The sequence below is a fragment of the Ranitomeya variabilis genome, chromosome 1 (genome assembly GCF_051348905.1).
Source record: "Ranitomeya variabilis isolate aRanVar5 chromosome 1, aRanVar5.hap1, whole genome shotgun sequence".
Lineage (NCBI taxonomy): Eukaryota > Metazoa > Chordata > Amphibia > Anura > Dendrobatidae > Ranitomeya > Ranitomeya variabilis.
The window spans coordinates 1,159,013,643-1,159,029,527 of NC_135232.1; the positions used below are offsets into that span (position 1 = coordinate 1,159,013,643).

The 15,885-nt window shown below is 54.2% G+C and overlaps 1 protein-coding gene across 2 annotated transcripts; it reads right to left on the reverse strand.

Annotated features, from left to right (window-relative positions):
• Window positions 1-104: 104 nt before the first annotated feature.
• Window positions 105-6,299, reverse strand: GLOD5 (glyoxalase domain containing 5). 2 transcript variants are annotated; one of them, XR_013220079.1, is made up of 5 exons: window positions 6,149-6,299; window positions 5,915-6,064; window positions 1,223-1,378; window positions 244-682; window positions 105-123 (listed from the first exon to the last, which is right to left on the reverse strand). XR_013220079.1 is itself a non-coding variant. In XM_077279988.1 (4 exons), the coding sequence occupies exons 1-4, from the start codon at window positions 6,185-6,187 to the stop codon at window positions 545-547; spliced, it is 483 nt and encodes a 160-aa protein (XP_077136103.1). In that variant the 5' UTR covers window positions 6,188-6,299; the 3' UTR covers window positions 155-544. The 2 variants fall into 2 exon arrangements, 1 of the variants encoding a protein (XP_077136103.1); XM_077279988.1 differs by lacking the exon at window positions 105-123 and having other exon boundaries at window positions 155-682.
• Window positions 6,300-15,885: the final 9,586 nt, after the last annotated feature.

The following is a 15,885-nucleotide window of genomic DNA, read 5'->3' on the forward strand; positions in this document are numbered from 1 at the left end:
CCCAGTGTGAGCGAGCGAGGTGCTGCCCCCCCCCAGAGTGAGTGTGCGAGGTGATGCCCCCCCCCAGAGTGAGTGAGTGAGCTGATGCCCCCCCCCCCCAGAGTGAGCGAGCGAGGTGCTGCCCTCCCCCCAGTGTGAGTGAGCGAGGTGCTGCCCCCCCAGAGTGAGCGTGCGAGGTGCTGCCCCCCCAGAGTGAGCGTGCAAGGTGCTGCCCCCCCAGTGAGCGGTTGTGCAGCCACTGGCCACTGTCCCCTGACGATTGCACCATGTAGGCCGCTCCGGTAGACGACGCGTCGGCGCTTTCTCCCCATTTTATAGTCTCTGCTTGCTGTCAGTGAACGGGGCCGTCCCTCTCCGGCCGCTGCTGACATCTTGTCCTGGTGACGTCTGACGACAGTTGTATCCACCACTGATACATTGTAATGTGCTGGTGGCTTCAGCTCACACAGGATTGTCTGGAATGGATACAATGTAACAAACCCTCAGCTGTGAAGTATGACCGCAGCCCTGGCTGGGGCAGGGACCCCATCACACTTGGCAGGTGTCAGGGTCTCTTGATGTCGGCCGCATAGTTGGACACTTCTATCAGATTGTGATCAGGATCCCGGAAATACACAGACTGGATCTCCCCCACCGCGCCGGTCCGAGACACCGGACCCTCCTCTAGCGGGACCCCGCAGATCTGCAGACGACAGGAAGGAAAAGTGAAATCACAGGCGCTGCAGCCAGTCACACAGAGACCGATCACATGACGTGTAACAGCCCAGAGGGGGTTAAACTGATCGAAACTCTGCCTGAGGTTTAACAATGGAAACCACGGCAACCAGGATCAATCGCATTCTCATGGAAACATCCTGACAAAACTGGTTCAACAAGTCCTGAATACGGCGACCCCCGAAAGAGGTGGGTGTGGGGGGGCGACGCCTAATGCTCAGCATGGTCACAGCCCTGGGGGTCCCGAGACATCCGCAGAATCACAGCAGCATGGAGATTCCTGCTCCGGACCACCAGGGACCATTACACTGACTCTCCAGGGCTGCTCTCCATGAATCCGGACCACCAGGGGCGACACCGGGACTGACACACTGTAACAAACAGGTGCCAGTGTGAACAGGACTAGAGCGGCCATAGTGGATGAGGGACGAGTCCCCTCACTGGCTGATAACTGCGAGTGTCATGTACAATTGCAGCTGTGGTCAGATCAGGAGACACTGTGACGGACCTGCAGATGTTGGAGGACGGCGGTGAGCGGGGTGTCGGTGATCAGGCACAGGTCCGCGGAGCCCGGCTTCGGGTGTTTGGCTTTGGGCTCAAACTCCTTCCCGGCCTCATGGAGATTAATCTTCTGTATCCCGAACGTCAGCGCCTTCCTGTCCCCCTGCGAGAAAGGCACGGCGTCAGCCGAGGTACAAGACGGGCGTCAGCCGAGGTACAGGACGGGCGTCAGCCGAGGTACAGGACGGGCGTCAACCGAGGTAGAGGACGGGCGTCACCGAGGTAGAGGACGGGCGTCAGCCGAGGTACAAGACGGGCGTCACCGAGGTACAAGACGGGCGTCAGCCGAGGTACAGGACGGGCGTCAACCGAGGTAGAGGACGGGCGTCACCGAGGTAGAGGACGGGCGTCACCGAGGTACAAGACGGGCGTCAGCCGAGGTACAAGACGGGCGTCAGCCGAGGTAGAGGACGGGCGTAGCCGAGGTAGAGGACGGGCGTCGCCGAGGTAGAGGACGGGCGTCACCGAGGTACAGGACGGGTGTCGGTAACACCCCGGGTGCGTCAGTAGCAACCCGCACCCGTCAGTAACACCCCGGGTGCAGCAGCAACACCCCGCACCCATCAGTAACGCCCCGGGTGCGTCAGTAGCAACCCGTACCCGTCAGTAACACCCCGTACCCGTCAGTAACACCCCGCACCCGTCAGTAACACCCCGGGTGCAGCAGTAGCAACCCGCACCCGTCAGTAACGCCCCGCACCCGTCAGTAACGCCCCGCACCCGTCAGTAACGCCCTGTACATGTCAGTAACACCCCGCACCCGTCAGTAACGCCCCGCACCCGTCAGTAGCGCCCTGTACACATCAGTAACACCCCGCACCCGTCAGTAACGCCTCGTACCCGTCAGTAACACCCTGGGTGCATCAGCAGCAATCAGTACCTGTCAGTAACGCCCCGCACCCGTGAGTAACGCCCCGCACCCGTGAGTAACGCCCCGCACCCGTGAGTAACGCCCCGCACCCGTGAGTAACGCCCCGCACCCGTGAGTAACGCCCCGCACCCGTGAGTAACGCCCCGCACCCGTGAGTAACGCCCCGCACCCGTGAGTAACGCCCCGCACCCGTGAGTAACGCCCCGCACCCGTGAGTAACGCCCCGCACCCGTGAGTAACGCCCAGTACCCGTGAGTAACGCCCAGTACCCGTCAGTAACACCTCGTACCCGTCAGTAACACCCCGGGTGCATCAGTAGCAACCCGTACCCGTCAGTAACGCCCTCATACTGTCAGTAACGCCCCGTACTCGTCAGCAACACCCTGGGTGCATCAGTAGCAACCCGTACCCGTGAGTAACGCCCCGCACCCGTGAGTAACGCCCCGCACCCGTGAGTAACGCCCCGCACCCGTGAGTAACGCCCCGCACCCGTGAGTAACGCCCCGCACCCGTGAGTAACGCCCCGCACCCGTGAGTAACGCCCCGCACCCGTGAGTAACGCCCCGCACCCGTGAGTAACGCCCCGCACCCGTGAGTAACGCCCCGCACCCGTGAGTAACGCCCCGCACCCGTGAGTAACGCCCCGCACCCGTGAGTAACGCCCAGTACCCGTCAGTAACACCTCGTACCCGTCAGTAACACCCCGGGTGCATCAGTAGCAACCCGTACCCGTCAGTAACGCCCTCATACTGTCAGTAACGCCCCGCACCCGTCAGTAACGCCCCGCACACGTCAGTAACGCCCAGTACCCGTCAGTAACACCCTGTACCCGTGAGTAACGCCCCATACACGTCAGTAACGCCCTGTACCCGTCAGTAACGCCCCGTACACGTCAGTAACGCCCCGCACCCGTCAGTAATGCCCAGTACCCGTCAGTAACACCCCATAACCGTCAGTAACACCTCGTACCCGTCAGTAACACTCCGGGTACATCAGTAGCAACCCGTACCCGTCAGTAACGCCCTCATACTGTCAGTAACGCCCCGTACACGTCAGTAACGCCCTCATACTGTCAGTAACACCCCATAACCGTCAGTAACGCCCCGCACCCATCAGTAACACCCCGTACCCGTCGGTAACGCCCTCATACTGTCAGTAACACCCCATAACCGTCAGTAACACCCCATAACCGTCAGTAACGCCCAGTACCCGTCAGTAACACCCTGTACCCGTCAGTAACACCCTGTACCCGTAACGCCCCGTACACGTCAGTAACGCCCTCATACTGTCAGTAACACCCCATAACCGTCAGTAACGCCCCGCACCCATCAGTAACACCCCGTACCCGTCGGTAACGCCCTCATACTGTCAGTAACACCCCATAACCGTCAGTAACGCCCAGTACCCGTAACGCCCCGTACACGTCAGTAACACCCCGGGTGCATCAGTAACACCCCCGTACACGTCAGTAACACCCCGTACCTGTCAGTAATGCCCCGCACCCGTCAGTAACGCCCTGTACACGTCAGTAACGCCCTCATACTGTCAGTAACACCCCATAACCGTCAGTAACACCCCATAACCGTCAGTAAGGCCTCGCACCCATCAGTAACGCCCTCATACCGTCAGTAACACCCCATAACCGTCAGTAACACCCCATAACCGTCAGTAATGCCCCATAACCGTCAGTAACACCCCATAACCGTCAGTAACACCCCATAACCGTCAGTAACACCCCATAACCGTCAGTAACGCCCCATAACCGTCAGTAACACCCCATAACCGTCAGTAACACCCCATAACCGTCAGTAACACCCCATAACCGTCAGTAACACCCCATAACCGTCAGTAACACCCCATAACCGTCAGTAACACCCCATAACCGTCAGTAACACCCCATAACCGTCAGTAACGCCCCATACCCGTCAGTAACGCCTTCATACTGTCAGTAACGCCCTCATACTGTCAGTAACACCCCATAACTGTCAGTAATGCCCCATAACCGTCAGTAACGCCCCGTACCCGTCAGTAACACCCCATAACCGTCAGTAATGCCCCATACCCGTCAGTAACGCCTTCATACTGTCAGTAACGCCCTCATACTGTCAGTAACACCCCATAACTGTCAGTAATGCCCCGTACCCGTCAGTAACGCCCTCATACTGTCAGTAACACCCCATAACCGTCAGTAACACCCCATAACCGTCAGTAACGCCCCGTACCCGTCAGTAACGCCCTCATACTGTCAGTAACACCCCATAACCGTCAGTAACGCCCCGTACCCGTCAGTAACACCCCGTACCCGTCAGTAACGCCCTCATACTGTCAGTAACACCCCATAACCGTCAGTAACGCCCCGTACCCGTCAGTAACACCCCGTACCCGTCAGTAACACCCCATAACCGTCAGTAATGCCCCGCACCCGTCAGTAACGCCCTGTACACGTCAGTAACGCCCTCATACTGTCAGTAACACCCCATAACCGTCAGTAACACCCCATAACCGTCAGTAACACCCCATAACCGTCAGTAATGCCCCGCACCCGTCAGTAACGCCCTGTACACGTCAGTAACGCCCTCATACCGTCAGTAACACCCCATAACCGTCAGTAACACCCCATAACCGTCAGTAACGCCCCATAACCGTCAGTAACGCCCCATAACCGTCAGTAACACCCCATAACCGTCAGTAACACCCCATAACCGTCAGTAACGCCCCATAACCGTCAGTAACGCCCCATAACCGTCAGTAACGCCCCATACCCGTCAGTAACGCCTTCATACTGTCAGTAACGCCCTCATACTGTCAGTAACACCCCATAACCGTCAGTAATGCCCCGTACCCGTCAGTAACGCCCTCATACTGTCAGTAACACCCCATAACCGTCAGTAACACCCCATAACCGTCAGTAACGCCCCGTACCCGTCAGTAACGCCCTCATACTGTCAGTAACGCCCTCATACTGTCAGTAACACCCTATAACCGTCAGTAACACCCCATAACCGTCAGTAACGCCCCATAACCGTCAGTAACACCCCATAACCGTCAGTAACGCCCCGTACCCGTCAGTAACGCCCTCATACTGTCAGTAACGCCCTCATACTGTCAGTAACACCCCATAACCGTCAGTAACACCCCATAACCGTCAGTAACGCCCCATAACCGTCAGTAACGCCCCATAACCGTCAGTAACACCCCATAACCGTCAGTAACACCCCATAACCGTCAGTAACGCCCCATAACCGTCAGTAACGCCCCATAACCGTCAGTAACGCCCCATACCCGTCAGTAACGCCTTCATACTGTCAGTAACGCCCTCATACTGTCAGTAACACCCCATAACCGTCAGTAATGCCCCGTACCCGTCAGTAACGCCCTCATACTGTCAGTAACACCCCATAACCGTCAGTAACACCCCATAACCGTCAGTAACGCCCCGTACCCGTCAGTAACGCCCCGTACCTGTCAGTAACGCCCTCATACTGTCAGTAACACCCCATAACCGTCAGTAACACCCCATAACCGTCAGTAACGCCCCGTACCCGTCAGTAACACCCCATAACCGTCAGTAATGCCCTCCACCCGTCAGTAATGCCCTCCACCCGTCAGTAATGCCCTCCACCCATCAGTAACGCCTCATACCGTCAGTAGATTTTTTTGTCAGTAAACGTTTCCAGCCCCCGTACGGATCTGACATCCCGGAGGACTCGGGGGGGCGGCCCGGGGGTCGCAGGGGTGAAGGCACCAGGATGAGTTTGGGGTCCGTACCTTGAAGGTGACGACGTCCATCCCCAGCACCCGGGTGTAGAAGCCCACCGTGTCCTCCAGGCTCCGCACCGTCAGCACCAGGTGATCCAGGTGTTTGATACGGAACGGAACCGGAGAGTCCGAGAGGAAACGGAGGGGCCGCGGGCAGAGCTGGAACACAAGAGTGGGCGCCGCTGAAATCCTCTGTGCTGCTGCCGGGGGGCCGTGCTGAGCTGTATATGGGGGGAATATTACCTGGGCTCTGGGTAAGAGCAGGCGGCACCGGGGCAGCATGGTCCGGGAACGTCGGCTCCGGGAATGTCGGCTCCGGGGTCTGCAGCGGACACGTTCTGTTCTTCCTTGTAGAGTTTATAGTTTTTACTTCCTGATGGAGGAGGAGGAGTCGCCATCATCATCATCATCATCTCCTCCTCCTGACAGGAGCAGCCGGGCTGAGGAGCAAGGAACAGCTACTGTCTATATACAGGGGCCCCAACACTAAAGAGCCCCCTCCAGACAGAAAGCCCCCCCACTATAAAGAGCCGGTCCAGACAGGAGGCCCCCCCACTATAAAGAGCCGGTCCAGACAGGAGGCCCCCCCACTATAAAGAGCCGGTCCAGACAGGAGGCCCCCCCACTATAAAGAGCCCGTCCAGACGGGGCCCCCACACTATAAAGAGCCCCGTCCAGACAGGAGGCCCCCACACTATAAAGAGCCCCGTCCAGACAGGAGGCCCCCCCACTATAAAGAGCCGGTCCAGACAGGAGGCCCCCACACTATAAAGAGCCCGTCCAGACGGGGCCCCCACACTATAAAGAGCCCCGTCCAGACAGGGGGCCCCCACACTATAAAGAGCCGGTCCAGACAGGAGGCCCCCACACTATAAAGAGCCCGTCCAGACAGGGGGCCCCCACACTATAAAGAGCCCCGTCCAGACAGGGGGCCCCCAACACTAAAGAGCCCCGTCCAGACAGGAGGCCCCCACGCTATAAAGAGCCCCATCCAGACAGGAGGCCCCCACACTATAAAGAGCCTGTCCAGACAGGAGGCCCCCACACTATAAAGAGCCGGTCCAGACAGGAGGCCCCCCCACTATAAAGAGCCCCGTCCAGACAGGGGGCCCCCAACACTAAAGAGCCCCGTCCAGACAGGAGGCCCCCACACTATAAAGAGCCCCATCCAGACAGGAGGCCCCCACACTATAAAGAGCCCCATCCAGACAGGGGCCCCACACTATAAAGAGCCGGTCCAGACAGGAGGCCCCCCCACTATAAAGAGCCCCGTCCAGACAGGAGGCCCCCACACTATAAAGAGCCGGTCCAGACAGGAGGCCCCCCCACTATAAAGAGCCCGTCCAGACAGGGGGCCCCCACTATAAAGAGCCGGTCCAGACAGGAGGCCCCCCCACTATAAAGAGCCCGTCCAGACAGGGGGCCCCCACTATAAAGAGCCGGTCCAGACAGGGGGCCCCCACACTATAAAGAGCCCCGTCCAGACAGGGGGCCCCCACACTATAAAGAGCCCCGTCCAGACAGGAGGCCCCCACACTATAAAGAGCCGGTCCAGACAGGAGGCCCCCACACTATAAAGAGCCCCGTCCAGACAGGGGCCCCCCACACTATAAAGAGCCCCGTCCAGACAGGGGCCCCCACACTATAAAGAGCCCCGTCCAGACAGGGGCCCCCACACTATAAAGAGCCGGTCCAGACAGGGGGCCCCCACTATAAAGAGCCGGTCCAGACAGGAGGCCCCCACACTATAAAGAGCCGGTCCAGACAGGGGCCCCCACACTATAAAGAGCCCCGTCCAGACAGGAGGCCCCCCACACTATAAAGAGCCCCGTCCAGACAGGGGCCCCCCACACTATAAAGAGCCCCGTCCAGACAGGGGCCCCCACACTATAAAGAGCCCCGTCCAGACAGGAGGCCCCCCACACTATAAAGAGCCCCGTCCAGACAGGGGCCCCCACACTATAAAGAGCCCCCTCCAGACAGGAGGTCCCCACACTATAAAGAGTCCCGTCCAGACAGGGGCCCCCCACACTATAAAGAGCCCGTCCAGACAGGGGGCCCCCCACTATAAAGCGCCCCGTCCAGACAGGAGGCCCCCACACTATAAAGAGCCCCGTCCAGACAGGAGGCCCCCACACTATAAAGAGCCCCGTCCAGACAGGAGGCCCCCACACTATAAAGAGCCCCGTCCAGACAGGAGGCCCCCACACTATAAAGAGCCCCGTCCAGACAGGAGGCCCCCACACTATAAAGAGCCCCGTCCAGACAGGAGGCCCCCACACTATAAAGCGCCCCGTCCAGACAGGAGGCCCCCACACTATAAAGAGCCCCGTCCAGACAGGAGGCCCCCACACTATAAAGAGCCCCGTCCAGACAGGAGGCCCCCCACACTATAAAGAGCCGGTCCAGACAGGGGCCCCACACTATAAAGAGCAGGTCCAGACAGGAGGCCCCCACACTATAAAGAGCAGGTCCAGACAGGGGGGCCCCCACACTATAAAGAGCCCCGTCCAGACAGGGGCCCACACTATAAAGAGCCCCGTCCAGACAGGAGGCCCCCCACACTATAAAGAGCCGGTCCAGACAGGGGCCCCACACTATAAAGAGCAGGTCCAGACAGGAGGCCCCCACACTATAAAGAGCAGGTCCAGACAGGGGGGCCCCCACACTATAAAGAGCCCCGTCCAGACAGGAGGCCCCCACACTATAAAGAGCCCCGTCCAGACAGGGGCCCACACTATAAAGAGCCCCGTCCAGACAGGAGGCCCCCACACTATAAAGAGCCGGTCCAGACAGGAGGCCCCCACACTATAAAGAGCCCCGTCCAGACAGGGGCCCACACTATAAAGAGCCCCGTCCAGACAGGAGGCCCCCACACTGTAAAGAGCCGGTCCAGACAGGAGGCCCCCACACTATAAAGAGCCGGTCCAGACAGGAGGCCCCCACACTATAAAGAGCCCCGTCCAGACAGGAGGCCCCCACACTATAAAGAGCCGGTCCAGACAGGGGGCCCCCACACTATAAAGAGCCCCGTCCAGACAGGGGCCCACACTATAAAGAGCCCCGTCCAGACAGGAGGCCCCCACACTATAAAGAGCCCCGTCCAGACAGGAGGCCCCCACACTATAAAGAGCCCCGTCCAGACAGGGGGCCCCCCACTATAAAGAGCCCCGTCCAGACAGGAGGCCCCCACACTATAAAGAGCCCCGTCCAGACAGGGGGCCCCCCACTATAAAGAGCCCCGTCCAGACAGGAGGCCCCCACACTATAAAGAGCCCCGTCCAGACAGGAGGCCCCCACACTATAAAGAGCCGGTCCAGACAGGAGGCCCCCACACTATAAAGAGCCCCGTCCAGACAGGAGGCCCAATACTACACTGCTCAAAAAAATAAAGGGACCACTAAAATCCCACATCCTAGATATCAGTGAATGAAATATTCCAGCTGTAAATCTTTATTCATTACATAGTGGAATGTGTCGAGAACAATAAAACCTAACAATGATCAACGTAAATCACAACTAATATCCCACGGAGGTCTGGAGTTGGAATGATGCTCAAAATCAAAGTGGAAAATGAAGTTACAGGCTGATCCAACTTCAGTGGAAATGCCTCATGAGTCATGACAAGGAAATGATGCTCAGTATTGTGTGTGGCCTCCACGTGCCTGTATGACCTCCCTACAACGCCTGGGCGTGCTCCTGATGAGGTGGCGGATGGTCTCCTGAGGGATCTCCTCTCAGACCTGGACTAAAGCATCCGCCAACTCCTGGACAGTCTGTGGTGCAACGTGACATTAGTGGATGGTGTGAGACATGATGTCCCAGATGTGTTCAGTCAGATTCAGGCCTGGGGAACGGGCGGGCCAGTCCATAGCTTCATCTTGCAGGAACTGCTGACACACTCCAGCCACATGAGGTCTGGCATTGTCCTGCATTAGGAGGAACCCAGGGCCAACCGCACCAACATATGGTCTCACAAGGGGTCTGAGGATCTCATCTCGGTACCTAATGGCAGTCAGGCTACCTCTGGCGAGCACATGGAGGGCTGTGCGGTCCTCCAAAGAAATGCCACCCCTCACCATTACTGAAACCGGTCATGCTGGAGGATGTTGCAGGCAGCAGATCGCTCTCCAAGGCGTCTCCAGACTCTGTCACGTCTGTCACATGTGCTCAGTGTGAACCTGCTTTCATCTGTGAAGAGCACAGGGCGCCAGTGGTGAATTTTCCAATCCTGGTGTTCTGTGGCAAATGCCAAGCGTCCTGCACGGTGTTGGACGTCGGGCACTCAGACCATCCTCATGGAGTCGGTTTCTAACCGTTTGTGCAGACACATGCACATTTGTGGCCTGCTGGAGGTTATTTTGCAGGGCTCTGGCAGTGCTCCTCCTGTACAAAGGCTGAGGTAGCAGTCCTGCTGCCGGGTTACATAGTTACATAGTTATTAAGGTTGAAGGAAGACTGTAAGTCCATCTAGTCCAACCCATAGCCTAACCTAACATGCCCTAACATGTTGATCCAGGGGAAGGCAAAAAAACCCCATGTGGCAAAGAGTAACTCCACCATGGGGAAAAAAATTCCTTCCCGACCCCACATACGGCAATCAGACTAGTTCCCTGGATCAACGCCTTATCAAGGAATCTAGTATATATACCCTGTAACATTATACTTTTCCAGAAAGGTATCCAGTCCCCTCTTAAATTTAATTAATGAGTCACTCATTACAACATCATACGGCAGAGAGTTCCATAGTCTCACTGCTCTTACAGTAAAGAATCCGCGTCTGTTATTATGCTTAAACCTTCTTTCCTCCAGACGTAGAGGATGCCCCCTTGTCCCTGTCTCAGGTCTATGATTAAAAAGATCATCAGAAAGGTCGTTGTACTGTCCCCTCATATATTTATACATTAACATAAGATCACCCCTTAGTCTTCGTTTTTCTAAACTAAATAGCCCCAAGTGTAATAACCTATCTTGGTATTGCAGACCCCCCGTCCTCTAATAACCTTGGTCGCTCTTCTCTGCACCCGCTCCAGTTCAGCTATGTCTTTCTTATACACCGGAGACCAGAACTGTGCACAGTATTCTAAGTGTGGTCGCACTAGTGACTTGTATAGAGGTAAAATTATGTTCTCCTCATGAGCATCTATGCCTCTTTTACTGCATCCCATTATTTTATTTGCCTTTGTAGCAGCTGCCTGACACTGGCCACTGAATATGAGTTTATCATCCACCCATACACCCAGGTCTTTTTCATTGACGGTTTTGCCCAGAGTTTTAGAATTAAGCACATAGTTATACATCTTATTACTTCTACCCAAGTGCATGACCTTACATTTATCCCCATTAAAGCTCATTTGCCATTTATCAGCCCAAGCTTCTAGTTTACATAAATCATCCTGTAATACAAAATTGTCCTCCTCTGTCTTGATTACCCTGCAGAGTTTAATGTCATCTGCAAATATTGAAATTCTACCCTGAATGCCCCCTACAAGGTCATTAATAAATATGTTAAAAAGAAGAGGGCCCAATACTGACCCCTGTGGTACCCCACTGCTAACCGCGACCCAGTCCGAGTGTGCTCCATTAATAACCACCCTTTGTTTCCGATCCCTGAGCCAGCTCTCAACCCACTTACACATATTTTCCCCTATCCCCATTACTCTCATTTTATGTAACAACCTTTTGTGTGGCACCGTATCAAAAGCTTTGGAAAAGTCCATATATACTACGTCCACTGGGCTTCCTTGGTCCAGTCCGGAACTTACCTCTTCATAGAAGCTGATCAGATTAGTCTGACATGAACGGTCCCTAGTAAACCCGTGCTGATACTGGGTCATGAGGTTATTCCTCTTCAGATACTCCAGCATAGCATCCCTTAGAATGCCCTCCAGGATTTTACCCACAGTAGAGGTTAAGCTTACTGGCCTATAATTTCCGAGTTCAGTTTTTGTCCCCTTTTTTGAATATTGGCACCACATTTGCTATACGCCAGTCCTGTGGTACAGACCCTGTTATTATGGACTCTTTAAAGATTAAACGTAACGGTCTATCAATGACTGTACTTAGTTCCTGCAGTACTCGGGGGTGTATCCCATCCGGGCCCGGAGATTTGTCAATTTTAGTGATTTTTAGACGCCGCTGTACTTCCTGCTGGGTTAAGCAGGTGACATTTAATGGGGAATTTTTATCACTAGTCATTTTGTCTGCCATGGGATTTTCTTTTGTAAATACTGATGAAAAAAAGTCATTTAGCATATTGGCTTTTTCCTCATCCTCATCCACCATTTCACCCAGACTATTTTTAAGGGGGCCAACACTGTCATTTTTTAGTTTCTTACTATTTATATAGTTAAAGAATATTTTGGGATTATTTTTACTCTCTCTGGCAATGAGTCTCTCTGTCTCAATCTTTGCTGCCTTGATTTGCTTTTTACAGAATTGATGTAATTTTCTGTATTTATTTAATGCCTCCTCACTACCTACTTCCTTTAATTCTCTAAATGCTTTCTTTTTGTCCCTTATTGCGCCCCTTACAGCTCTATTTAGCCATATTGGTTTCCTCATATTTCTAGTATGTTTATTCCCATACGGTATATACTGTGCACAGGTCCTATCCAGGATGCTAATAAATGTCTCCCATTTTCTTTGTGTATTTTTGTGTCTCAGGATATCGTCCCAGTTAATTGCACCAAGATCCTCTCTCATCCGTTGGAAATTTGCCCTCCTGAAGTTTAGTGTCCTTGTCACCCCTCTACTACACATCTTATTAAAGGTTACATGAAAACTTATTATTTTGTGATCACTATTCCCCAAGTGACCCCCAACCCTTATATTTGCTATGCAGTCTGGCCTGTTGGTTAATATTAGGTCTAGCAGTGCCCCCCTTCTTGTTGGGTCCTGAACCAGTTGTGAAAGGTAATTGTCTCTCATAGTTGTCAAAAACCGATTACCTTTGCTGGAACTGCAGGTTTCTGTTCCCCAATCTATTTCAGGGTAGTTGAAGTCCCCCATAATAATGACTTCTCCTTGAGTTGCAGCTTCATCTATTTGCTTTATGAGGATATTCTCCATTGCTTCCATTATTTTTGGAGATTTATAACAAACCCCTATCAGTAATTTATTATTTTTCCCCCTCCCCTTATCTCCACCCACAGAGACTCTACATTTTCATTAGATTCACCTATATTATCACGCCGGATGGGTTTTAAGGAAGATTTTACATACAGACACACCCCTCCCCCTCGCTTATCTGTACGGTCATTTCTGAAAAGGCTATAGCCCTGCAAGTTAACAGCCCAGTCATGGCTCTCATCCAGCCACGTCTCAGATATCCCCACCATGTCATAATTATGCTCCAACAACATTAGTTCTAATTCCTCCATGTTGTTGGCGAGGCTTCTGGCATTAGTATACATGCACTTGATGTTCCTCTCTGTACCTCTATTCTTTCTTAAATTACTAACTGTTCTAACCCCACCCCCCATGCCACCGCCACCCCCAACTTCCTTATTTGTGCCCAGGTCTCTATCTGCACTATCTTCCCCTCCTATAAAATGAATACCCTCCCCCCCAATCCCTAGTTTAAACACTCCTCCAACCTTCTAACCATTTTCTCCCCCAGCACAGCTGCACCTTCCCCATTGAGGTGCAGCCCGTCCCTAGCGTAGAGCCTGTAGCCAACTGAGAAGTCGGCCCAGTTCTGCAGGAACCCAAACCCCTCCTTCCTACACCAATTCTTGAGCCACTTATTAACCTCCCTAATCTCCCGTTGCCTCTCTGGCGTGGCACGTGGTACAGGCAGTATTTCGGAAAATACCACGTTGGAGGTCCTTGCTTTCAGCTTGCAGCCTAATTCCCTGAAATCATCTTTAAGGACCTTCCACCTACCTCTAACTTTGTCATTTGTGCGAATGTGCACCATGACCGCTGGGTCCTCACCAGCCCCTCCCAGTAATCTGTCCACCCGATCAGCGATGTGTCGGACTCGAGGGCCAGGCAGGCAGCACACCGTCCGACGATCCCTGTCTTTGTGCATTCCCTCATCATCTCCCGCCTTGACTACTGCAACATCCTTTTCTGTGGCCTCCCTGCTAACACCCTTGCACCTCTCTAGTCCATCCTTAACTCTGCTGCCCGACTAATTCATCTCTCTTCTTGCTACTCCTCTGCTTCCCCCTCTGCAAATCTCTTCACTGGCTCCCATTCCCTCAGTGTATCCAGTGCAAATTACTAATACTGACCTACAAAGCCATCCATAACCTGTCTCCTCCCTATATCTCTGAACTAATCTCCATATATCTTCCCTCCCGTAATCTCCGATCCTCCCAAGACCTCCTTCTCTCCTCCACACTTATCCGCTCCTCACCCAACCGCCTCCAAGATGTCTCCCAAATATCCCCCATCCTCTGGAACTCTCTGCCCCAACACGTCCGACTATCAACCACATTCAGATCCTTCAGACAGAACCTGAAAACCCATCTCTTCAGGAAAGCCTACAGCCTGCACTGACCCCGCTACCTCCTCACCACTACCGGAGCTACCGCCTCACCAACACCGGAGCTACCGCCTCACCAACACCGGAGCTCCTGCAACCCCCAACCTACTGTCTCCATCCCCACCATCCTGTAGAAAGTAAGGGCAGGGTCCTCGCCCCTCTGTATCAGCCTGTAACTGTTAGTTTGTTTACTGTGATATCTGTAACTTGTATGTAACCCCGTCTCATGTACAGCACCATGGAATCAATGGTGCTATATAAATAATAATAGTAATACACAGCACCACCCAGATAGGGGGCTCAGGGAGAAACAGAGTAAAATCTACCACTGGTAATTGAAAGCACACAGCCCCCTGCCAACTCCGTCCCCTTCCTCAGATTGGGGGGTCTCTGTTCCTAAAGCAAGATTTACTACAAGACCATTATTAATAATACTGCTCTATAACAATATAATATAATACCACCATATAACAGACCACCTGACAAGAACCAAGTATCCCCCCAGCACATACAAGATAATACCAACTAAACGCCTGAGCTAGGACTATCACCGCCATACAGTGCCCCTATAATAGTGATCTCAGCTGTAGCGCCCTCTGCAGACCCTTTATGTGTATGTTGTGCAGCTTCTCACCAGTGACGTTTCGCTGACTCTTGTTGTTCATTTTCCCTTTTGTTTTCCACTCGGCCCGGACCGCCATGGCCTCTTCTTCCATCCATAACTCGTCCTTGCAGGATGTGACACTGACATCTTTGGCTTCTCCGGCCCCCTACTCACATTCCCAGCACCACACAAACCATATAGTGCGACAACTGGGGCCCCAGTGATAATGCCCCTCTGTGCCCCACACAGTAACAGTACCTCCTGCTGTGCCCACCACAGTAAGTGTCCCCTCTGTGCCCCCCCACAATAACAGTGCCCCCTCTGTGCCCCTACACAATAACAGTGCCCCCTCTGTGCCCCTACACAATAACAGTGCCCTTACACAATAACAGTGCCCCCTCTGTGCCCCTACACAATAACAGTGCCCCCTCTGTGCCCCCCAAAATAACAGTGCCCCCTCTGTGCCCCTACACAATAACAGTGCCCCTACACAACAGTGCCCCCTCTGTGCCCCTACACAACAGTGCCCCCTCTGTGCCCCTACACAATAACAGTGCCCCCTCTGTGCCCCTACACAATAACAGTGCCCTTACACAATAACAGTGCCCCCTCTGTGCCCCTACACAATAACAGTGCCCCCTCTGTGCCCCCCAAAATAACAGTGCCCCCTCTGTGCCCCTACACAATAACAGTGCCCCCTCTGTGCCCCTACACAACAGTGCCCCCTCTGTGCCCCTACACAATAACAGTGCCCCCTCTGTGCCCCTACACAATAACAGTGCCCTTACACAATAACAGTGCCCCCTCTGTGCCCCTACACAATAACAGTGCCCCCTCTGTGTCCCCCAAAATAACAGTGCCCCCTCTGTGCCCCTACACAAT